General features: G+C 44.4%; 1 protein-coding gene across 4 annotated transcripts in view; it reads left to right on the top strand.

Moving 5' to 3' along the window:
• LOC147226358 (glutamate receptor 4) overlaps window positions 1-25,867 on the top strand; it is a 163,604-nt gene that overhangs the window by 130,517 nt on the left and 7,220 nt on the right. For 2 of the 4 annotated variants that reach the window (XM_086160467.1, XM_086160466.1), the window contains 3 exons: window positions 16,483-16,681; window positions 17,691-17,938; window positions 22,571-22,685. In XM_086160467.1, the coding sequence (XP_086016593.1) occupies window positions 16,483-16,681; window positions 17,691-17,938; window positions 22,571-22,685 (562 nt within the window). Of the gene's footprint in view, window positions 1-16,482; window positions 16,682-17,690; window positions 17,952-22,570; window positions 22,686-25,867 lie in introns of those variants that run through there. The other 2 variants (XR_015107196.1, XM_086160468.1) reach the window with 2 other exon arrangements.

The following is a 25,867-nucleotide window of genomic DNA, read 5'->3' as shown; positions in this document are numbered from 1 at the left end:
CCAGTCAGATGTTTAATTAGCATTCATCCCTTGGTCATTTGACTGGCGTTGTCAAGGGGACCCCTTCCACAAAGACCCGGGAGGGAGTTATCGATTTAGCAGTTTATTGCTGAATAGGATTAATTGACACGGGATATCAAGCTAGGAGGTGGCAAGCCGGTTCCGCAATGAGTTCCCGTTGAAGTCGGCGCGAGAGTTTAAGGATAAAGCCTTGTTGATAGCAATGACATGAAGATGCTAATATAATTTATTGCTTTGACAGAAATAAATGACAAGAACCACAACAACAAATTCAGGGTTTGTGTTAGGATGTGGAGCGGGTACTGACTGGGTGATGTAAACAGCCAGTCTTCCTTGTAAAGCTTTCCCTGTATCAGCTAACCCCGATGAAGCCACGACACACAGCAAGGAACGCTAGTTTCACCATTACGTCGCCACAGAATGGCGCCTTAAGAAAGTGTACCGAAGAGACCGTCTCCTCATCTATTTTTGACTCTTTCCAAATGACCCTGTGGCAAAACAGGCTGTCAGAACAGAAAGGCCAAGCGGTAATTGTTTTGCAGTGGGACAGCAATCAGCCGTGGGTTTTTTGGCTGTGTTTAAAATAACCATGTTATTGTTGTTGGTGTTGTGCGGACTGACAATGAGCTGCAGTTATTGTTTGGAGTGACCCGATGTTATAAGGGACTGCAGTAACTCCACACATTGCCGAAGAAGTATTGAAAGATTCAGTAAAGTGAGGAGCAGGACTCTGGAGTCCGGCATAATTTTTATGGTCTACCAACCCATGCGTAGGAATTGACTCCATCCAAGTGTTGGGTTTAACCGTCTACATGCAGAAGGAGGTGTTTTCAGATCTTTCCATGCTGGAACCCATTTCCGTATCACTCCGTCGTCAAATGCCGTTGTCTTGGAGACGGACGTACAGATCCAATGGCAGTCGGGTGCATTTTCACCCAAAGGTGTCGCGTAAAATTATATTTTACCTTCACATTCGGAGTGTCGCCTTTACGCTCTTGCAAAAAACGTTGTCAAATTAGCAAATTCCAGCATTTATATCTGTTTGGTAGCACGGTAACGCAAACGACGGTGCCGTCATGGGACGTGGTTGAAGGCGGCTTGTGATTTTGAGTGAGTAAACGTCAATTAGTGAGATGTCTGTTGAGGTTCTCCAGGTCATGGTGAATTCTTGTCGAAGTCTTATTGTCGTGGCAACTGGACTTGAATTTCTTCTCCTGTAGACGTTTCCCCCCTCATCCGAGAGGCTTCTTCAGTTCTAATGGCCTCTCGGATGAGGGGTGAAACATCTTCAGGTGAAGAAAAAAAAATCAAAAATCAAGTCCATTTGCTACAAAAAGAAGATTTTAACAAGAATTAGCAAGAGTTTCAAGTTGCGTTAACTCACTTATTTCTTTATAAGCAATCCCAAAGCTGATTTTCATCTTGGACTTTACCGTCTGTCCGATGCAAAGTCTGCTATGCTTCCGCTGTCAATCTGGGTTTTAAACAGCTATGTTGTTGTTGTTGTTGTTGTTGTTGTTGTTGGGCTCAGGTGGAAGAGCGGTAACCTTGGAACTGAACCTGCTCACCTCCTAGCCCGTTGAAGCGTTGTAGAGCAAGATACCGAACCCCAAACTGCTCCCCAGCAGCCATCTGGGCTCCATCATAGATTCCCGCTGGCTTCCTCGGGCGCATATCACTCCATCTTTACCTCCCTCGGTGGTAAAGCGGTTAAATATGAAATTAAATAAACCGAGGCGGCCGTTTATATTTTTATCAAGCCTCCTGACATCTCAACTTTTTTTTTTTTTTCTGCTAATCTACCTTCTTTTCATAGCTGTATCTTGTGATTTTGCTCTTGTTAGATAAATGTGTTTCTGCCAGTATTCAGTTCTTTTTTTTTTTTTTTTTTTTGACTAATTTCATGGGTGTAGAAATAGCATGAAACGGCTGCCTTTCCCCTTTCTCCCTTTTAATAAGGGTTAATACCCCCTTCTGCTCCCTCAAGGCAACCCATAATAATTAATTCAGTGATTAATATCCTGGTCTCCAGTGGTAATGTCTCCGTGGAAACGGGGGGGGGAAGAGGGGAGCTTAAATAAAATGGTGACATGATAGCCTTTTTAATTGACTACAAATCCCAGATGAATAGAACTTAGACGGCGGGATGTCACAGGTCAGGAAATCGGAAAAGTATAATACGTGACGTTTCCCTCCGTGTGACGCTCGTCAGTCTGAGAGAAAAGATCCGGAGACGGTTCAAGTCAGCGAGTCATGACCTCTTTGAGCGTAAGCCCCGATCGGATTCACCCCGACATTATTTATCCATATTTTTTTTTTGGGCCCCACATGATATAAAAACCAAGAGGAGGAGTGATTTCATGTCAGAAAAGCTAATACATGTGTTTTCTTGTGCCTGATTGGTCATTTTTTTTCTTTGTAGATCCAACACCTCTTGAATGTTGGAGAGACTTTAATGGGTCCTTTGCATTTAAATGGAGAGAAAAAAAAATGCTAATTTAATATTACCAGCAAATGGAACTTCAGATGGACCAGAAATTCAGTAGCGACCAAATCACAATGGCATTTTTTTTGCCTCCTCTCCTCCGCTCTGACCTCACTTCTATTTTATTTTTTTATTCATTACTTAAGTTGGACTCGGCAAAGGGTCCAGTCTTGCGTTGTTCACCCACATGTGCATGAATTAACCCAAACCATAACCTGAGTTGGGGAAGGTAATGTGTCTTAGCAGCCTAGCATACGTTCCCTTGAGGTGCTCATAGTGACAGATGAATTTGGATGTTAAGGGTTGGTGCAGTGGTCGGCACCTCCGCCTGACAGATGAAGATCCCCAGTTAGATTCTGTTAGTAAATCTTTCTGTGCCGAGTTTCCATGTTCTCCACTTGTCTGCGTGGGTTTCTTCCAGGTTCTTTGCTTTCCTTCCACTGTCCAAAAACAACCAATAGCCTCACTGGACACCATAATTTGCCTGGATATGTGAATGGGAGAGTGAACGGTGTGATTGTTATTGACCGGTGAACCCCACCTCTCGCCCGATGACGGTTGGGACAGGCGCTAGCACCCCCGCAACCCCGAGTCCGGGATAAGATAATGAATAAATGAATGTTAAGGGATCGTTTTTTTTCACCCGAGCTGTGCCGAGTAACCTTGCGAATCTGTGTGTTTTTGTGTGATTTTGCGAAGGCAGATTTCATACAGGAGAACTCGGACGCTTCGGCTTCTCGGACTCGGTCTTTATCTCTTGCTGAGTCACGGCTCTAAGCGCCGTATCTCCGGTGAGCTAATGAGAATGGGTTTGGCTTGATTAGCTCTGACAAGCGCGGGCCGTCTGCGCACCCTTACCCGAACGTTACGGGTGAAGCGTAACTTTTACCGGGAGTTGTCAAACGAAGGCCAACAAAAGAATTTTAAGTGGTTTGTTGTCTCCGGTTATTCGTGTGTTCTGATTAGCTCCCGACCGACATCCTGTCCGATTTCTCCGCTTTTGCTTTTTTTTTTTTTTTTTTTTTTGCTTCCGTCAGCAGTGTGTCGTCGTGTTCGGCACATTCCCCGCTCGCATCCTTTTCTGGAAAACTGTGGGCTCTCTTTGAAAGCTGCGATTGCATCCGCGTGTACTCGCGCATTCAGCTTCAAAGTCGAGAACCAATTTGGCGTTTCCTGCTTTGATATCGTGGTAGCGGGTGCTAATTAGATAGCATTCATCAAACATCTCCAGCTGCCACCGAAAGATTAACTAATTTATTTATTTATTACATAAACCCCTTTCAGTGCAGCCATTCAACCTTTACTGCTTGGGAACTCTTAAAAGTAGGAGTGTGATTTCTTTTTTTCCCCCTCCTCTCATAGATGTTATCTTTAAGCTTATGTTGAGGCCTAAATAGGTGGAACCAGATGAGATAAAAAAGTCTTAATTAAATTATTTCTGAAGTGGAATTTTAATCCCTTTGCCTCCCAATGTTGTATCCATTGCCCTTCCAGAAGTGCGATTCATTAACCAATAAAACGGCAGCATCTATAGACTGTATAGGCTTGTTTATCCTTACGTTACACATGTAAACATGTACTTTCCCCTGAAACATTGTCATATTTATGTTGCCACGGCTATTAAGCGATACATGTCGGATTTAATCTACGTGGCGCCAAACCACATTACAGTTGTTACATGTCGCTTTCTGTATAGAGCAGGTGTGGACCACCACTCCTTTAGATTATACACCGAAACACAACATTGTCCAATGAGCAAGGGCTCGGCAGGAGTGTTGAGGAAACAGATCGCAGCTCAATCCGGTCGGCTTTCTGTCTCAACCGGTTGGGGTAGAAAGAGAGAGAGGGAGAGAAAGAAGGACAGAGAAATAGAAAACAAAGGCGTGATAGAGACAGAAGGGGGTTGAGAGTCTGGAGGGACAGGCACCAAGGATCTCATACTGCTAATAACAGTAGGGCTAACAGTTACTTGGTTCTGGTGACCTGATACAATTATAGCTTTAATATACATAAAATAAATGGAGGGGGTAATGGCAGTAATGGTGAGAGCCTGACAGGGGCGCTGGAGTAGATGGAGCCGCTCCCCCCCCCGGGAACCTGTGAAATGAGGCGGTCCAGGGACTCGGGAGACGACATGGTTCATCCACTAGAGGGGATTGCAGAGTTCACTTCAGAGTTCCACGTGCCATTTCAGACAATAACAAACGCAGCAATGGCGGTTATCCTATGTACTACAAGCTAAGCTAAGCTAAAAGCGGGTATGTCCCTTTCAAATGTCATTTTTTAATGCTTGCACACCTCTCATTGGTGCTCTTCATTGCAACCATACAGTACATCCACTAGAGGACAGTGCCAAAATTAATTTCCGAGGTCCAGTTTGGACAATAACCAAGTTGGCGATGGCAGATGAGCCTGTGTAGTACATGTTATATTACTTACTTATTAGCATGAGGCTAAGCTAAAGGCTAATTTATTACATTACATTACATTACATTACATTCGGCAAACGCTTTTATCCAAAGCGACTTACAATAGAGGACATAAGGACTGCAAATAACACTTGCAAATACAAGATCCACAGGAAATATACAGAACTGTAAGCTTGGGTTAGTGAGTTGTTTTTTTTTTTTTTGACAAAGACGTACACACACACACACACACACACTGCTTAGCCTAACTTGGTGCCTAACCTGATCTGGGGCAGCTCAAGCATCAGCGCAGTAAATAGTTTTTACCTGTTTCTTGAAGGTTGAGAGAGATGATGCTAGTCTTGTTGCTTCCGGAAGTTTGTTCCACCACTGAGGTAGTAGAACTGAGAACAGTTTTGCCTGAGATCGCTTAGAGCGAGCAAAAGGTACTGCTAGTAGGTTTGTATTAGAGGAACGCAGCTCTCTGCCGGGAACATATGGTCTTATCATTTCGTTCAGATTTCGTTTATCTGCACATTATATGTGTAAATAGGTGCATCCCTTTCAATTGTCAAACGTCAACCCCTGCATACTTCCCATGGGTGCTTTACATTTCCATGGTAGCAATACACCCACTAGATCAGTGTTTCTTAACCTGGGTTCGATCGAACCCCAGGGGTTCGGTGGGTCAGTCTCAGGGGTTCGGCGGAGGTCAAGACACACATTGGTGATGACATCACTGGCTGCAGGTGATCACGCTACATAGCTTGGCCAATCCGTGCTGCAGGGATTTTGGCGCGCTCAGTTGTAGTAACTTGTGACTGTCGTGATGGTACGTCATGTGATTTCTTTCTTAATATTTTAATCCCTTCATACTAATTATGTCGGGCAAAAAAAGAAAGCGGTCGGAAGAATACGTACAATACGGATTCACATGTATGACGGAACTGCATGATTTGGAATGACAAGATGAGCAATTCTAGTCCAGCACCGGCAAAACTAAGGGAAGGCTTCCTTCAGCTGCATGGAGATGGGAACTACAAGAACATAGCGCTTGCTGAATTCAAGGTGAAGGGAGCCAGATTCGATGAAAAGGCTACTCTGCCCGTTCTTTGTACCCATCAACGAAACGATCCTCGATCCAATAAAGAAGGGTTCGGTGAATGTGCATGTAAAACAGGTGGGGTTCAGTACCTCCAACAAGGTTAAGAACCACTGCACTAGATGGCAATGCGAGATTTACTTCCCAGCTCCAAGTTCTGTTTCAGAAAATAACTAAGATGGCGACGGCGGCGGAGCTGGTGACAGTGTGTATCCAAAGACAGAGGCACAAATCCAGGCCGGGCAGTAGACATGGCGGTTTTTGCGAGCATTAAATACAAGCGCCGCCCTGAGCATCCTCCCCCTCCTACCGAGACTTCTGGACGTACTGCTCGATTTGCTGCGTTTGGCTTTGCATCAGCGAGCTCCCCGAGAACATGTGGAATTACGCTCTGAATAAACGCAGAGGATGGTCAGAGGGCTTCGTCTGTATGCGTATTTGTCTTTAACGGTGAGCAAAAATGACCCTGGGGGGGCCTCGTTTCTGCAGCATTATATTTCATTTTTAGTCAGCGTTCTCAAACAGCACCACATGCAGATTGAAACATTTTGAAAAAATACGTCCGTCCTGTCCTAATTTTCAAGGGCGATGCAGGAAAATCTACACTTTGATGAAGAAGCGCTTCATCACCTCACTTCAAAAGATTCAAGTGGGTGAGGTAATAATAATATGACGCTTTATAATGTAGCAAAATAAAATAAAATAAAATAGAAAAAGTATAAAATGAACTGTTGGAGGGGGTTGTGAGTACTGTTTTTAAAAGTTGGTAAAGAGGGAATTATTATTATGTTATTATTATCATATTATTATTATATTATTATATTATATTATATTATATTATATGTTATTGGGAAGTTTCAGAGGTGGAAGAATGAAGTCCTGGAGATGTTTATGATGGTCGATTTGAAGGAGAGAGTGGATTTCCTTCGCACCGTTTGCAAAAATTGTCAAATTAGCGAATACCGATGCTTGGTATCTTTAATATGAAACGCACACACGATGGTGTTGCGTTAAAAATGAAAGCAGCTGGTGATCGGTTGGGGCTCGGTTGTGATTTCAGGTGACAGAACGTCCGATGCTCATCAGATCAGCAAGTGCTTCAAGTTATGTTAACTCAGAGCCGACATTCTTGAGTGTTAATTTTAGTGTTGATTTTCACTACGATCTCAAGAATTTACCGCCTGTCTGATGTCGAGTTTGTTGTGCTTTACTCGTTGATTTGATTTACCCTGTTGGCTCGATTTGTTACTGTATCAATGTGACGAGTAATATGATTTGATCACATTCGTGCGACTCTGAACTCATAAGGATTAATTGAATAATGCTCTTGTGGTTATTTTGCTTTACGGTTATTGGAAATGAACATCGCCCTCGCCAACAGGCCCTCTCCGCATCTGGCGCTGTCATTTTAGCAGGCGAGTCATCAGTAAAAAGCAGAGTAAAGGATATTAATTCAGGCAATGTGTTTATTTCCTCAGAACCTTTTTAGGATTCAGCGCGCGGAGGAACCAGGACCATAGACCTCACTTCCCAGAAACATTTAGCTCCAACTCCAGGGCAGGGTCTTATTTACTGTTTACTGATCCAAAGGAACTCACATGACGCCGCTGCTTGATGATTGGTGGAACTCATAACCTCGCCCATAACCAGCTAGTTCTTGTGGACCGTGGAGCGCCATTTTTAAAAACTACGGTCACTGGTCGGCCGTTTTCTTGCGGAAAAAACGGACAGAGCTAGTGGGAAATGGCCCAAACTGTTCTTGCCTGCTACACCTCAGAGGGGTTTCCAGCAGTACATACACATTTTGGCCAAAATAAGTACAGAGTTAGCGAACAGCGCAGGTTTTTTTATACAGCCAAGCAGTGCAGGGAGAACATAAAAACACTTCAACCCATCTGGTAATTCACGATTATGGTTCCCGCCATGCAAAACATGAAGGTTGCGCTGACTCCATGTTATCAGCGACACCTTCCTCTTCTTGACGGAAGTTTACTTTTTGAGTGTGATGCTAACGCGTCATACCGCTCGCTGCTGTGGTCCCTTACTGCTTTTTGGGATGCAATAACTAAAAGATTCCCCTGGAGGAGGCTAGTTCCTGGAAACAAATTCAGGCTGAACAGAGAAGAACTCCACTGTCCGAAAGCAGAGTTCAGAGAGATTAGTTTGTCAGTTCTGCTGAGGTTCCCCCAGCCTCAGTTGGAGTTTGGTCTGTTTCTTGGGTCTTGGTTTTTTGGGGTCCTCTTGGTTTTTTGGGGGTCTGCTCTTTGGCCAAACTAGTGGGCTACTTCCTCAATCAAACCAAAAGACTTTGTGAATAAAGGTGATGAATCTGAGTATCAATTCAGATTCAGCTTCCATCCCCTCGTGTGCTTTTGACTTCAGAAACCCTGGAAGAAAACAAAGCCTCCAATCAGACTCCAATCCACACAAACGTCTGCATTTTAACTTTTTTTTTTCTTCTTCTCTGAAAGCCAGATGAGTCCCAGTTACAGTTCCCGTGGAACTGCGTTCATAGACCTCTTCTGTCCGAAAGCAGCTGTAGAGAGAAATTGGTTTGTCAGTTCTGCTGAAGTTCCTCCGACCTCAGCTTAAATTTGGGTCTGGTTTTTTTGGGTCTTTCTTGGGTTTTTTGGGGTCTATTGCCAAACTGATGGGCTACTTCCTCAATCACACCAACAGATGATCAGTATCGATTCAGATCCAGCTTCCATCTCCTCGTGTGCTTCAGAAACCCTGGAAGAAAGCAAAGCCACCACGATTATCTGCCATCAGACTCCCATCAGCACAGAGCTTCTGCATTTTAACTTTCTTTTTTCTCTCCTCCGAAAGCTAGATGAATCCCAGTCACAGATCCTGTGACATTTGAGAAAAGGCCCGGCCCGAAGGCATTTATTGAATTGAATTTATTTATACATGATTTCATATAATAAGGCCTTGTTCTTGAAGTCTTTATTAATCTGCAGTGACCTGCAAACTGAAGAGTTCTCCAGCGCCTGCTGGCTACACTGGAAGTCCTGACATTTTGACAGCCACCCCTACAGGCTCTTCATTCTAAATTCATCCATTTGGGATTTAACTTGGGACACGTTGAGCTCTTAACCGCCCTAAATTTAATGACCGGGACTCGACTCAGTCTCGGGCATGCACTGTTTAATGTGGACCTGTGGCTCCGTCTAATCAGCCATTCGAGGCCAAAATGGGAATTCGGAGAATTGAACCGGGAGCAGATTTGGGCGTAACATTCATTGCTATAAAATGTGTAATAGAACCGAATTTCAGCTTTTATTAGAGGCCGGGTTTAAATGTGAACGGGCGGTCTTTTATTGGAAAATGTGACCGTAAAAATCGCGAGTAATGCGAAGATTTACATCAAGTCTGCAGACAAGGGAGAGCTGAGGTCAGAAAATGGAGGGAGAGGGAGACAGGGATGCAGTGTGACAGTTCATCCGCCATAAATAAGTCAAATACTGTGGTCTTGCTCCAGGTATCACCCCGGGATTCGACCAGAACCTCCTCATTTATTTAGGCTGCGCTCAAGGTCATAGCTCGCCGCATCTCCCCGACGATCTCCTCCCACTTCGTGTTGCTGCGTTTCCTTCTTTCTCTGCCCCAATTTTCTCCACCCTCCGTCTCATAAACTTCCCGTGGAGAAGCTCCACGCCCTCTGCGCAAATAATCCCCGACAGTGGCTCTTTATTTCTCACTTGTTCGCATCAAATGATCCAACTTAAACCGGGATCCAGAGATGAGGCTTTTATTTTATTCACTCAAAGAATTATTTTATGTATGATCGCTATATTATACCCTCTTACATCAGTAACTGTAGGTAGATTGAAATCCTTTTTTTTCACATTTTTTTTCTGTATTAAGCTTATTATATCGGGTGTGATAGAAAAATTAAAGGATGTGTTGCTTAGGTTGGGAACAGATGCATTTTAAGAATATTCATGGGAAACGCTACATCCATTTCACAACAAAAACATATTATTCCAATTCCAATTTTTTGTCTTATCATTAGCCTGTAGGTTCCTGCATGTTTACAAATAGCCAGCTAACGCTGAGATTGCTGCAAATCTCTGTGCTTGGGGATTATTGAAAATGGCAAACATGCCCGAAGCAGGAAAGCCACAGAAAGAAGGGCTGCTATTGGCGGATCATTTTACAATACAACAGTTATCCAGTTCCAGCCCACCAGACCATACAGTCAAGAAGTAAAAGCACCGATGTAGATGATTAGGTGACTGTCACACGGTTGGTCCTGATTTCTTGCAGAGCCGTCCTTGCCGATGTTTTGCGCGATCGGAAAAGAAATGTTGTCGAAAGCACCAGGAATGCCGCATTTTGCAGAATCGCCAATTATATAGATCTCATTCGGGATCTTGGCGAAAGATCTGTTAATCGTCAGGCTTAGATGGAACTGGTCTGCAATGGATAGAGATTTTCGTGGGTGGATAGATCTGGAGAGGAGAGAAGGTTGTATCCTGTCTCTGGAAGCGCTCTGGAAGATGATAGAGTTTAAAAAACAGAGGGCAAACATCAGGAACTTGCGATATGCAGACGATACTGTATTACTGGCAGAATCGGCAGATGACCTTCGGAAACTCCTTGATTTGAGGATTTATCCAGAGCGAGAGGAAGGGATTATCGCATGAGAAGACAGAATGAACGGTTATTTTAAAGAAGATAGATGGGATTATCTAACAGGCTTAGCCTTTCATTTACCTCATTTACCTGCCACAGAAAATGTCGGAATGATATTGAAGTGAAGGATCGCGCTGGTCAAATCGGCTTCCTAGAAATCGGAGAACATTCCCAGGAACGAGAGGATAAGTGTGCAGACCAGGATGCGTGAACTGAACTGTTATATCTATGCTGTTCTCACGTGCAGAAGTAAATTTGGTCGATAACATCTGGAACGAGGAGGCGTTCAAAAAGTGCGGTTCCTCGGATCGATGAAAGAGGTGCGACGAAGAGCTGTGACAGACGCTATCAAGAAGTTTGACACGTGCTGACTTGGCTTGGAAAACCAGGCGCTGATGCGAAATTGGAAAGGAAAATGAGTGGTCAAGTGTCAGGAAATGGAACTGCTTGACGTTGCTGAGGACAGGGAGTTTTGGCAGACCATAATCACCCACATCTTGGGATGTGGCACCTCGAGATGGATTTGCAGCAAGCATGGTTGCATCGGTCTTTATTGGCCTTTACGCAGCGTTTCCGATCCCTACAAGGAAAGTATCCGAAGTTTCCGGCCAGGTTGTCTCACCGAAGTTTCCCGTCCTTCCAATTCCGCTTCCTGTGCGTCTCTCTGTTAGCGAAAAGCGGGGATGCGCTTCCGGGATGTTGCCGAAACCCGGCAACCGTCTCGGCTCCATGTCAAACCATTAGTCGCCCGATAAAACTTGATGCGCTCTTTTTTTACGGCTACAAAATTGAGGAGCACGTTTTAATAATGCAAACCCGACGCTTGCCATTTGATCCGAATTCACTTTTCTGTTTGAACCTGGTCTCTCTCTCTCTCTAGAAATACATTTAGTCATGACACAGTATCCACTCATGCCAGGACGGTTGGATTACACCAGAACAATCACTTAATGAGCCAGAAATAAAATGACTCAGTGATATTTCAGCTGCATTTTTTTTCTTTTTTTGTTGCTTTTTTTTTTTTTGTCAATCGACGGATACGCTGCTCTTGATATTGGCCGAAATCCAAAAATCTTTATCCTAATTAAGTATTTAGAGCCAACAGGATGGATAAATGGGGTCTAAGATTTAAATGAAAACAACATAAAAGATCCACTAATTACATTTGCAGTTGTACCAAGACAATTTATTAGATGTCTCCCGTCCCATTTCATAAATATAACTTAATTTGACTGAGACAAAGGATCCTGAAGGGAAAATAAGGTGCTGACTAATTGCTGAAATTATTCTCTTTTCTTTCCACATTTAGCGTTTTTTATTTTCTACCCCGAGGCTCCCCCGGACCGCCGGGAAGAATCGCGTTCCGCCGGCGCCCGAGCCAATATCTGTTTGCTTCCACTTTATTCCTTCTGATATTTTTCCCCGTCTGGTCCGTCCTCTTGTGGGAAAGCCGAAGCGGTACATGATTACAGTCAAACCCTTCACGTCGGCCCTGCAGTCTGAGTTTGTTTTTTTGTTTTTTTTTTCTTTTTTTAAATACATCGTGAAGCCCTCCGGAATCTCTTACATCGAATATTCCTTTTTTTTAAAAAAAAAGAAAAAAATGTTCTGCAGGGCCGAAGCGCTGCCTGAAATGCGTGGAGCTGCAAAAAAACCCAGTAGCGGCTCTGAGACTAACCTGAATCATAAACAAACACAGGCGTTGCAATAGCTTTTATACCAGACCTTCGGTTCAAGTTGATGGTTTTGGTATTGATTTCTGGCTATTTGTTGTTTTTTTGTCATTTTTCTGCCACAATAAGGAAGTTGTCTGGATGAGCACGAAAGAACATGCTCACATTTACATTTACATTTTTGTCTGTTTCGCAAATTTCCCGCAAAGTTGGACGGAGAGCCTTGTGTATCACCTCAAAAACTGGAAGGCTCAGCCAAGTTCTTGACATTTTCAGATTTTTGCCTGCATTTGGAAGCTAGTGAGCATCATTACAAATGACGACGATTATACATTAAATTTCTTACATTACAGTCATTTGCCAGACGCTTTTATCCAAAGCGACTTACAAAAAGTGCAATTCAGTCACCGAAGATCCAAAGTACCAGTAGTCGGAAACCAGAAAATAGCCATCTCAAAACCATATACATACACACATTCATTTCTTGTTTTATTTTTTATTTATTTATTTTTTGTTGGTTTTTTTTTCGGGGAGGTTGGGCGCTAAGTGCGATTAGTGAGGTAGTGCTTGGTGAGGAGGTATGTTTTCAGCAGACCATATACAGACCATAATATTCCAATTCATGACCCTCATTCTAAGTCGCGCCCTAATTTCCTTAAAGGTGTCTCTGTCTGATGATCGTAGAATATTCCATCACATTCCGACAAGACGGCATATTCAGATCGAAACAAAAGTGATTCATAATGGGCAACGATGGTTGCTGAACATTAGCAATCCTTATGCTATTAACCTACTATGGCTCTACAAAATTGGCTTGAACCTGTGATCAATTTATTGATCACATTAATACTGAAATAATCATCAATTCTATGGCTGACACTTTCAAAAACTCTGATTTTTAAATATTTTTTCAAGATTATTATTATTATTATTGTTATTATTATTATTATTATTATTAATTCTAATATTAAAACCCCTCTTAAAAACGGTGGATTTAAATATTACATGAAATATATGAATAATATAAATAAAATAATGTAACTAATAAAAGTTCAGCAAAATAAAAGCCTTTGGTTGTGAAAACAAGATTTCTTAAAATTCTTGAAATAGTGCTTTACGAAATTGATCATAGTGGAGGGGGGAACTTGAAATCATGTTGCTTTGTGATCACTGGATGAAATTACTAAAATTAAATAAATCTTAATAGCAATGATAATATACAGCAGAAACACCCACAACATGTCGATGCTGAGAACCTCCGCCTGTAAGGTTACGGGTGAAATCTCTTGGTAAAGATCCCGATCCGTGCCATCAGTGTCCTGATTTAATTAGCATTTTGCTTTGCCATCATTAATTCAAGGTGAACAGAAAACAACAACACACACACACACACACACACACACAGAGAGGGAACCCTGACAAGGTCTGAAAATGTACCCAAGCTCCTCCTGTGCTCTCCGCTCACCCGCCCGTCAAGACTGGCGGCGTGTCAGCGTGTATCAAAGTCACGCCGGTGAACACGCGACGGATCAGGCTGGAGGCTCGGAGACGAGACACTCCTCCTCTGCTGCCGCCGCCATGACATTCCCACAATCCTCGGCTGGTCACGCTGACAAAGGGGGGGTAGATGGAGCCTGATAGAGGGTTTGTGGCAGGTAGGTTGAGGGGGGAAAAAGCCAAGATAGAACTCTGTCACACACACATACACACACTCCACCCACCCACCCGTCAGCCATTATTCTGCAGTTAAATTCAAAAGAACACTCTCATGGCAAGGGGAAATAGAGTGCTGGGGTGGGGGAGGAGGGAGGAAGAAGAAGGAAGAAGAGGAAAAGGGGCGGGGGGGGTCATTTGTAATCAAATCCGGAGCTAATACGCGAAGTGAGTGCGCTTCCCCTGCGAGGAGAGGGAAGCTGCGCCAGAGGTGGACGTGGCCGTGAGGAGCAGGAGACGGGGGTTGTTCGAGGCCGCCAGACGGCAGAGACCCAGACACCCACCTTCCTGGCGGCGAGAATTCGAATGCGGCATCTGTTTCACAAGAGTGCACACATTTTTGTGCATTTTTTTTTTTTTTTTTTTTTTTTTTTTACCCTTCTTTTCTTTATGGTTAAAAAATGTCACTGGCAAAATGGTAGAAAATTGAAAGGAAAATCTGTTTGTTTATTTTCAATCCGCACAATATTTATATTTTGAAAGAATTTACAGCATGAAAAAAAAAGAAAAAAAAATTGACTTAGAAATATGCATGAAAAATTAAATTAAATGAGAAAGAAATTGCAAAAATAAAATAAGCAATGACCAAGGCCTTAAAACTGCAATGATTGGCTTCAACACCAAGAAAAATAACTAAATGAATTAACAAATAAATATTTAAATAAATGAATTTAAAAACCTTCTTTCCGAGCCTTTTCGTGCGCAGCCTCCACGTTTTCCCCAGTTTTTTCTCGATTTCTTTCCACCGTCCAAAAAACACGCAGGATGTTCATGCTCAGATGTAAATGGTTGCACATCCCTATATGATGTGTGACAGGAAGGATGAATTGCCGTTAGCTGAATTGCTGCTCCATATGAGTAAGTGGATGCGTGGATGAATATTGCATTTCTTAATCTTCATAATCTGATATTTTCAATTTCCCCAACGGTAAATATCTTGTATCAGATGAAGCACCCAAAACTAATTAGGCGATTACATTTAAAAGCTACAGAAGAAAAAACCCATAAAGAGATAAATGTAAAATCCAAAAGAAAAGACGCGAAGAATCCGGAAAGAAAAGGTGTTTCCGGGAAAGTCAAGGGAGGAAGTGGAAAGACGGTGTTTTAGAAAACGGCAGCGGATGAAACGAGATTTTCAAACGCGAGGCGTTCAAGGAGTCCTCGGGGGCCTCCTCGGGCGGGGGGTCCTCCGCTCGCGGACCCCGGGGGCCCCCATAGCTGATAAAACACACCTTAGATAAGCCTCACAAGGCCCCTGGTTTGTTTTTGCTTTTTCAAGTCACATCTTTTAGAAGAGAGGGGGTGTTAGAAGTCAAGTTGGCAAAAAAAAATGAATAGAATTAAAAAAGATGTGGGGAGGGGGGGGAGGGGGGGAGGTTGCAGCCTTTATTTCCAAGCCGGTGTCCATCCTGGGGAAAAAAAAGCCCCCTCGCAATAAAAGGACGAAGACAAGCCGAGACAAGCCCTCTTCGTCTTCCTCTTCTTCTTCTTCTCCTCCCTCCTCCTGACAGGGGGCCCGGGGGTTTTGTATCCTCCGCCGTTGGATTCACACCAAGGGGAGATCTTGTTTGTTCTCGTCAATGCAGCATTTACGGTTCTTAAGATTCTCCTCACGACCCCCGTCCTCCTCCTCCTCCTCCTCCTCCGCCACCTTTCCGCTCCAAGCACGGAATTCTGTCTCCTCCTAGTGGAGAATACGTGGAGCCGCGGCCCCCCAAAACCAACCCCGAGATGTCGTTGGTGGGGGCTGGCGAGGTCACTGTTTTCTATTTTCGATTCGTTACGTGGCTGTGAATCAGCTCAAGCGTTGTCTTTTGAGAAACAAGAAACTTCCTGAAAAAAATTAAGTAGTGAGAAAGTGGCTACCTGAAAAACAATTGGAATTTTTGTATTTTGGCATAAATGAATTCCATTTGGGGGTTTTAAAAAGGGAGGGTATTTAGATTAAGAAAAAAATATTTTGGTAGTAATTTTAGTAAATGATACCAAGTATACTCAATACTACTACTTTGAATACTTTTTTACAAAAAAACAAATGAAAGATGATCAAGGTCAAGTTTAATGACTTATGTAAATAATAGAAACTTGCGCTTCTGTTGAGGTTTTACGGTCAGAATTTTAAGAAACAAAAAATGAATTAATATGGAGTTTGAAACATTGTTTTCCCTCCGCATGCAAGAGAGAAAAATAAAAAAAAACTCAGAGATCATCTTATTCTTGTATAAACTGGGAGTCTTGTCAACCCCGAGCCTCGTCGTCGTCTTCAGAAGCGGACCGTGATCCGACTTCGTCACCGCTCTGTCCGCTTTCATCATTTTCCATTCTCACCACTTTCTCGTTTAATCCCTGTTTTTCACCCCGCTGACCGAGTTTCTTCTCTCTCCTCATCCCCACCGTCACCCCTTCTCCCCGCAATCCCCCCGTCCCGTCCCGTCAAAGATCGTTATCCGGCCGAATCGTCGGCGGGGTGTGGTGGTTCTTCACCCTCATCATCATCTCGTCCTACACGGCCAACCTGGCGGCCTTCCTCACCGTGGAGAGGATGGTGTCGCCCATCGAGAGCGCGGAAGATCTGGCCAAACAGACGGACATCGCCTACGGAACTTTGGACTCCGGGTCCACCAAGGAGTTCTTTAGGGTGAGTCGAAGACTCTTTACCACAAAAACACCCTCTTGATGAACCTTAACTTTGGAACTTCCTTCTAAGAGGAGGAAGGTCAGGGCTTTCCAGCTCCGCCCCGAGCAGCTGTCTACATTCCTAATACATACCAGGAGTACTTCAGTTGATGTAGTCTTCCATGCTCAGAATCATTAGCAAATAGTACTGGACTTTTCATGAGACTGTCTTGATGTCAACATGGTGTCCCAAAGATCCCAAGCTAACTGCTAACTTTAAGCCACCATCACATTGGCTTGTGTACTTTCCCCAAAAAGAAAGAAGAGGGTGAAGTGTAAATGCAAAATCAGTCTCTTTCTGTGCTCTTGAGTGGAGAATGATGTAAACTGCCTCTATTTACGCTCACTCACCCCTTCTGTGGTCACGTCAGATCATCACGGCTTTTCCCTGTAAGCGTCAGAAGCCATTGTCTACCGTATCCTCCGACCTTTTCCGACGGCACGCCTCATATTCTGATGAAATTGCACTGTTTGTGACCCCTGCACGGTGTGCTGAAACACGACCGGCAAAAGGAACAGAGAAGGAGAAGACAACATGGCGTCCCACCCTCGTCCTCCGCCGTTGCCATGTTTGTAATTGTCCGAAACGGAACTCAGAACTCAGAACTCAGAACTCAGAACTTGGAAGTGAATTCTGTACTGCCTTCTAATGGTTGTAAGGCTACCATGGCAATTTAAATTAGCTAATGGAAAGTACGCAAGCAGTTTTGATGCTTGAAAGGGACGTACCAACCTGAGCATAAATGAGTCCTTAGCTTAGCTTCATGCTAGTAGCGTACCGTGTACTATACTTCTCTTATGCATCGTTCAAGACAAAGCCACGACTTTCTCTTGAATCATTTGGTACCAGAGTCACTGTGAGATGTAGTTTCACTCATCAATACTAAAAAAAAATTGTAATCCCATCTCTCCCACTGATACGCCCACCCGGATTTGTGCTCTTAATCACACTTTCTCCCGCCTCGACGCAGCGGTCAAAGATCGCCGTCTACGAGAAGATGTGGGGCTACATGAAGTCGGCCGAGCCCACCGTCTTCACCAAGACCACCGCCGAAGGCGTGGCACGCGTCCGCAAGTCCAAGGGGAAATACGCCTTCCTGTTGGAGTCCACTATGAATGAGTACACAGAGCAGCGGAAACCCTGCGACACAATGAAAGTGGGAGGCAACTTGGACTCCAAAGGCTACGGAGTAGCTACACCCAAGGGTTCACAGTTAAGGTGGGTGGAATAGTGTAACAATATGTTCTACGTGTTGTTATGGTATTCCACCTTCCCTGGTGTGCCGCCTTTTCTATCTGTGTCTTCTCGGTGCTTCGGGTCATGGGTGGCGGGGTGGGGGGGGGGGGGATGTTCCCATCTGTGCTTGATGCATGTTGATCATGATACAAAGCATCTTTGCATTAACTTTTCTCTCCACAGTTCGGCGTTCAGGTAAAATCCCAAATCGCATGTGCTCGTGTATGGAATTAACCGCATGGGCGTCTGAGGTTTCTGTCCTGAGAGCAGGGGCTCTCAAACTCAAGTTGCTGCGGCAAACGCTCCGAAGTCGCCAATGATAAAACAAACGCGCGCAAATGAGCGTATTCAAAGAATGGTAGTAATTTTAAAATATAACTTTTTTTTTCCAACCGTTAGATCTAATGTTAGCATGGTTTGATGTTGGCAGTACAGTGGTTTGCACCACCACCTCACAGCAAGAAGGTCAATTCCCTCAGTTTGGTGTTCATTTTAGTTTCGTTTTCCTCTTGCGGTCCAAAAAACATGCAGCAGGAACCCTTAATTGCCCATTTGTGTGAACGAGTAAATGGTTGCACTTCTATATGTGGCTCTCTGATCGACTGGCAACCAGTCCAGAGTGAACCCCTCCTTTCACCGGATGAATGAATGATTGATCTAATCAAATGGCGGTCTTTGTAATTATCGCTAGGTCATTTCTCGCAATTTGGCGTAGTTGTTTTTGTCATTTAGGTCGAATATAATTCCGAATTTGGGACGCTTTTGCGTATTGTCAGGTAAATATTTGACAAATTCATTGCAATGTTTTGATGTTTGTTGACAAAACGGCATTGGTATATTCACTTGAAAAATTAGAGGGTAATCAGTACAAAATTATATCGTATGTAATATTCATTATTATGATTATTATTATTATGATTAAAAAGGTATTCCAAAAAAAAAAAAAAAAAAATCACCTTATTCTGCTTGCTTTGGGAGCCCCTGCTTAAAGCTAATCTGCATTTTCATGCGCAGATTCAATTAAGTCCACAGTGTTAGCTAATGCTACTTCAGCTGTCTCACAGTTCCCCGGCTTTTTTTTTTTTTTTTTTTTCCTCACTCAACTAAGTGACTGAAATGGTGCTTCGGGAGCCATTTGAACGCAGAGCCCGGGGTTACGCCGCTACGCTGTCACTGCCTCCCGCGCAGAGTGGAATTTACAGACCTGCCAGTGAATACAGTGTCATTACTGCGGGGGGGGGGGGGGTCGCACTTTCAATCCGCACACTCATCGATCAGAGCCCGCCGGCAAGGTCTCGGTGAAGGGAAACGGGTAAATACAACAAAAGTGGAACCGGGCAGGTGTGTGTGGCTGTGTGTGCGCCCGTGGTGTCGGCGGACCAACTCCAGGATTGTTTGCACGTTTCATTTATCCCCGTGTGGGTGCTGCGACATACAGGCGTCGGTAAATACCAGCACAGGGCAGCATGAACGCTGAATAAACAGACAACACCGGGAGTTCGGAGTGGACTGAGCGGCCAGACGCAGAAGGGGGGTTGATTTTTTTTTTTTTTTCCTTTTCCTCGGAGGCCGCCGATTTCTTCGCAGCCGGGGAATCAAAGTGTAAAGGCCTCACCAAACTGTGAAACAGCAGTTTCTTGTTCTCGCAGCTTGTTTTCCACAAGTCATCTGGCCAGAACTTTTTATCTGCCAGGAACTATCCTGTGATCGGTCAGAAATTTGAAAGTGAGCTTGGTTAACTTGAAGAGCAGAAGTCTACCACTTTTCCACTCGTGCAGAAGTTGCACAGTGATGGATAGTTTTGGGGATGCAAGTATGAAAGGATGAAGTATGAATATGTATTTAGAACATCTAGTAGGATGTAGCCTGAGCATCGTGCACATTGGAGAGCTTCTGTTGCAAAAGATGGCAATACATCCGTGACAAATTCACAAAAGCCATATGGCCAAAGGGTATCTGCCAAAATGAGAGGATGGAGGTGAGACCAGCCATGTTGTCTGGCTTAGAGACACTGAAGAAAAGACCGAAAGCAGAGATGAAGATGTTGAGGTCCACTTTCGGAGTGAGAAAGATGGATAGGATCGGTAAGAGTCCATCAGAGAGACAGCACATGTTTTGATATTCTGGAGATAAAGTCAGATTGAGATGGTTTGGACATGGACAGTGGAGGGATGGTGGAGATCTATGTAGAGGGAAGCTGTAATTTGGAACTGCTAGGCAGGAGGTCTGGAGGAACACCAAAGGAGATGAAGGGAACGGTGACATGGAGTGAGAGAAAAGGATCGAGACAGTAGGTGGAGGCAGAGGATTCGCTTCTGGCGACCCCTGAAGGCAACAGCGAAAAAGAAGAAGATCAGACCTTCGTATCTCGGTATCCGGCTGCTGGATGCTGTGTTATTTCTGACTGTGTTCGCCTTACTGTGAAAACTAGTAACGTTCAAATGACTTTAGATGTCGAATTTTTCCACAGGGAAGAAAATTATGACGTAGGACATAAACGACAACTACTCATTACAGATGTGGCTTCGGTCGGCTTTCACTCTGTCGCTTCTAAAATCGTCCAAAGCACGTCGTCATCCAAGTGTGGCGTTCGTTCCCTGTAAATTCCCCCGGCCAAATCCAAACCTGAAAGGCAGCGGAGCAGAACACGCTGGTGCCAGTTTTCCGGCCGCGGCTTTGACCAGGAAGAGTCCCTGACAGATGGCAGTAGTCCCTCCCCTCCAGGCCTCCATCTTGATGTTTCAGGGATTATCATCTTCTGCCAGTCACTCGACCGAAAACATCAGCGAGGAAACTCACCAGCAGCTTTAACAGGAAGGCGCTGTCGTGGCTCCGGGCTCCTGCTTTCACGTGGCTCAGCAAAAAAAAAAAAAAAAAAAAAAAAAAAAGAACACCATCATTAGCGTATAGTCGTGTTGCTGTGTGTTTCCATTACCAAGTAATGTTTTTTTTTTTTTTCTTACAACAATGCAGATTATTAAAAGGGATCAAAACGCACGCTGAGGCAAATCTCTCTGCAGTTTGGGCCGCAAAAGAACCCCCCACCCTCCCAACCCCCGTGAAACAATTGCACACAGTTTGCATTTCATCCAACTCAATCATGACTTTCTGCGACAGCCTTTAGTTATCAACCCCTGCGAGCCTCGAGTCTGGTGACCTACTTTTCACAAGCAGTCGGAGAACGAGGTCAAAATTTACAATTTACAAGTCAGTAAATTTTATTTATGAGAAGCAAAAAATCACAACGCAGTTGTCTGATAACGCTTTCCATATAGAGCAGGTCAGGACCCACACTCTTTACGATGATTCACAGAAACCCAACATGAGCAAAACACTTACTTGGACAAATAACACCCCATCGGGGGCGGCCTTCTGCCTCGACCAGTTGGGTTAGAAAGAGCAAGAGCGAAGGACAGAGAGACAGAAAGTAAGAGTGTGACAGAGGCAGGTTGGTTATGAGGGTCCAGCAAGACAGGCACAAATGATCTATTACTTCTAATAACAGTAGCGCTAGCAGTTAAATGCTAATAGCTGAGATTATACAATAAGTGCTGTAATATTCATTAAATAAATAACAATGTTGGACTCCTTATACGAAATTGCAATAGATCAAGCCCCACTCCCTGGGATCGTGTGGGATGAGAGAGGAGTCGGGAGAAGATATGGAGTTTCTATTACGTATTGATGAAGGGACATGATTGCAGACAGGATGGGATTAATGGGAAGAATGAGAGAAATGCAACATGGGGAGTCCCTCAGATGAGTAACCCAATGGCAGCATAACTAGGGGCTGGGTTAGTCTAGCGCTAACTATCAGCCTGTCCTTAAACAAAGAGAGGGTGTCCACCCCCGCTGGAGATTAGAAGATGAATATAAGAGATGATGCAGGAAATTAATCAAAAAGTCCAAATGAAATTAGGATCTTCCTCTTCATAAACCCGAAAATTGCACCAGCAGAAGGTTTCTTGTTCCATCGTAATAATACCATTTCATGGGAAAATTTGATAATACATCAATATTTCCCCTGAAAAAAAAAGCCTTGCATCACTTGAGTGAGAACTGTCTGACTCTAAAAGTATTAAAAGCTCATTGTAGGAAACAGACCGAGATGTAAATGTGAGAAATCGCCACTTTGGTCACCTTTAGAGCATGTGGATCGTCAAAATTATCAAGACTTGTATTAACTGTATTTCAAGCACTGTGCACTCTACCGCCCCCTAGTGACCAGAGAGATATTGTCTCACACAGATGCATAACAGGATGCAGATGCAGATAAAGGTCATAATAAGGTCCATACCAATATCCCTATCATCCTATCTATCTATATATGTATATACACATTTTCATCTGAGATTCCGTTTAAAGGTGTATATAATTGTTTTGCGCTGGGGAGGTTTGCGTCCAGTGTGCGTTCAGATCTCGGGCAGGATCGAACAGTTTAGAGCATTAACTTTTCCACCCTTGTTCTTCTCTTACTGCTGCTGTCTCCCCCACCCACCCACCCACCCCTCCACCCCCACCCTTTTTTTCCCCCCCACCACCCCCTCCTCCCAAAATTTGGCAAGCATACTCACCCCCCCCCCCTTCTCACAAATATTTCTTATCGTTTTCAAGAAGTGCAGTTAACCTGGCCGTGTTAAAACTCAATGAGCAAGGCCTGTTGGACAAATTGAAAAACAAGTGGTGGTACGACAAAGGAGAGTGTGGCAGCGGAGGCGGTGGCGAGAAGGTTAGCCGCTAATGTCGCTATGCCCATATGTGACCTACACGCGGGTAAAAGAAAACATTTTTTTTTTCTTGTCGGGGTTGGTAACAGGAGCATCTGCCGGGTCGAGCTCTCCGCGCCGTAAAATTCTCTGTCGTCGGCATTGCACCGGCGGCATTTGCATCTGGAGAGGAGAGGGAGCTCCATCCGAGCAAAAACACCGGCCATGCTGCTTCGGAAAAAGCACACAGGCTTCAGAGCTATCGATGCTAATTTTAACCCCCTGAACCTCCAGTACTTCCTATTTCTTCTCATACTTATTTCTTATTTATTGATTTATTTAAGATGGATGGATGGATGGATGGATGGATGGATGGATGGATGGATGGATGGATGGATGGATGGATGGATGGATAGATAGATAGATAGATAGATAGATAGATAGATAGATAGATAGATAGATAGATAGATAGATAGATAGATAGATAGATAGATAGATAGATAGATAGATAGATAGATAGATAGATAGATAGATAGATAGATAGATGTGTTCAGAGGGTTAAAGTGGCACTAACGAAGCAGAGGGCAGAGGCCGGTATTCTTGACTGGTGCGGCTCCGCCTCCATTTGTCCTCACAAAAGGTCCCGGCAGGATGTGCCCGTTCCAGAAAGAGAAAAAACAAAAAAAAAAAGCGATGCAGCCGGGTCCCCACATATATGTCTGTTAGCTCCTCCGCGCGCCCCGACCCCCACCCCATCATCCCCCCCTCCCTCGACAACCAACCAGGCCTGTCACTCAGTTAGAGACAGAGAGAGAGAGAGCAAAGAGGCATGTAGTAGACGTGGGGCCTCCACCCAGCTGCGTCACTTTGCCACAAGCTGCTCTTGTTGGGCTTCTTCTGATTGAATAACATAAAATAACATGTGCTATGATGTTATTTATGTTATTTCCCCTCCACCCCACCCCCTCAACCTCTCGATGTGAAGAACGCCTGTAAACCTTGCCGTATTGAAACTGAGCGAAGCGGGAGTCTTAGACAAACTGAAAAACAAATGGTGGTACGATAAAGGGGAGTGCGGACCCAAGGACTCGGGAAGTAAGGTCAGTCCCCCTCCAGGCCCGGGAGCCTCCCCCTCCCACCCACTGTCCAAACCCCACACCCCCCCCCCTCTGTCTCCTCACGCACACTTCTTGTATGACGCTGGAGGTTTGCGGGTAGAAGCTTGGAGTCGTAGCCCGAGGGGTCGCAGCATGACACACACTCCTCACATTCATGGGCATCCAAACACACACACACACATTCACACACACACACACACACACACACACACGCACAGAGCATGGTGTTACGGCAATGGCTGCAGACGGAGGTGACCAAGCATGACTGAGCTTTAAAAAACCAGAACATTAGCTTTGTTTTTGTGTTTTTAAGTGCGGCATGAAAGATGGCTATTTCTGTCAAGATAAACTGCAGACGTCAGGGTCTCGTCAACTATATTTGGATTATTATATTATTACAACACATTGTCTTTTATCATGAACAAAGATGCTTGTTTTAAACACAAAGTTCAATTTATGTGTTGTTATTATTAATTATTATTATTATTAATTTTACTCATGAATGTATCATTTATTTTATCTATCATTCATTTTTTAGTTATTTACTATCTATCTACTATCTATCTATCTATCCATTTTCCATCGTTTATCCATTAATCCATTCTTAAATTTCCAAATGTTTGTTATAAGTGAATTTATCATCAATCCTTTTTCCCACATTTATTCTATGTATTTGTTTGTCTATTTATTTATCCATCCATCCATCCATCCATCCATCTTTTCTCGCTTATTCGGTTTTCGGGTCGTGGGGGCTTCAGCCAGAGCAGTGAGGCACAGACCTCCCTCTCGCCCGCCACATGGACCAGCTCCTCTGGGGAGGGATCCTGAGGCGTTCCCAGGCCAGCCTGGAGATATAGTCTCTTGAGCATGTCCTGTGTCTTCCCCGCACTCTCCTCCCAGATGAACATACCCGAAATACCTCCCTCAGGAGGCGTCCGGGAGGCATCCTGACCAGATGCCTGAGCCACCTCATCTGACTCCTCTCCATGCGGAGGAGCAGCGGCTCTACTCCGAGCTCCTCCCAGATGACCGAACTTCTCACCCTATCTCCGAGGGAGAGTCCGGCCACCCTGTGGAGGAAACTCATTTTGGCCACTTCTATCCATAATCTCATTCTTTTGGTCACTACCCACAGCTCATGACCATAGTTGAGGGGGGGAATGTAGATAGACCGGTAAATTGGCTCAGCTCCCTCTTCAACACGACAGACCGGTACAGAGTCCGCAACTGCGTCTCCCCTGAGCCGCTGGTGGACCAGGATATTCTTGACGCCGACCGGAAGTCATTCTCCATGGTTTCCCTGAACTCCTCCCATGCTGGAGTTTTTGCCTCGGCAACCACCGAAGCAACATGCCGCTTGGCCTGCCGGTACCTGTCAGCTGCCTCCGGAGCCCCAAAGGCCAGAAAAGCCTGATAGGACTCTTTCTTCAGTTTGATGGCATCCCTCACTGGTGGAGTCCACCAGCGGGTTCGAGGGTTGCCTCCCCGACAGGCGACAACCGCTTTACGATCGCAGCTCCAGTATGCCGCCTTGACAATGGAAGCACAGAACAAGGCCAATTCGGACTCGGTGTCTCCCGCCTCCCTCGGGACGTGATGGTAGTTCTGCCAGAGGTGGGAGTTGAAACTCCTTCTGACAGGGGACTCCGCTAGACGTTCCCAGCAGACCCTCACGTTTCGTTTGGGTCTGCCAGGTCTGACCGGCATCCTCCCCGACCATCGGAGCCAGCTCACCACCAGGTGGTGATCAGTTGGTGATCAGCTCCGCCCCTCTCTTCACCCGAGCGTCCAGGATATGCAGCTGCAAGTTTAATGATACGCCCACAAGGTTGATCAAAAAACTGTGGCCGAGGGTGTGTTGGTGCCAAGTGGACACCTTTGTGCCTGAACATGGTGTTTGTTATAGACAATTTATTTATTTCATTATTTATTTATTTATTTATTGAAGTTGAGTTAATTTACTTATTCATTTGTTGGAATATTTGTTTATTTATTTATTTGTTCATCCATTTATTTATTGTTCCTTCTGTTTTTTTGCTGATAAATTGGTCTTTTGTTTTCCTTAAAAAAATCAAATTTGGAAAATT

Source organism: Fistularia commersonii, chromosome 15 (genome assembly GCF_037954325.1).
Source record: "Fistularia commersonii isolate RoL2024-O1a breed Wild chromosome 15, RoL_Fcom_v1.0, whole genome shotgun sequence".
Classification (NCBI taxonomy): domain Eukaryota; kingdom Metazoa; phylum Chordata; class Actinopteri; order Syngnathiformes; family Fistulariidae; genus Fistularia; species Fistularia commersonii.
The sequence above is the reverse complement of the archived record's forward strand: the minus strand, read 5'-3'. Positions and strand labels throughout refer to the sequence as shown.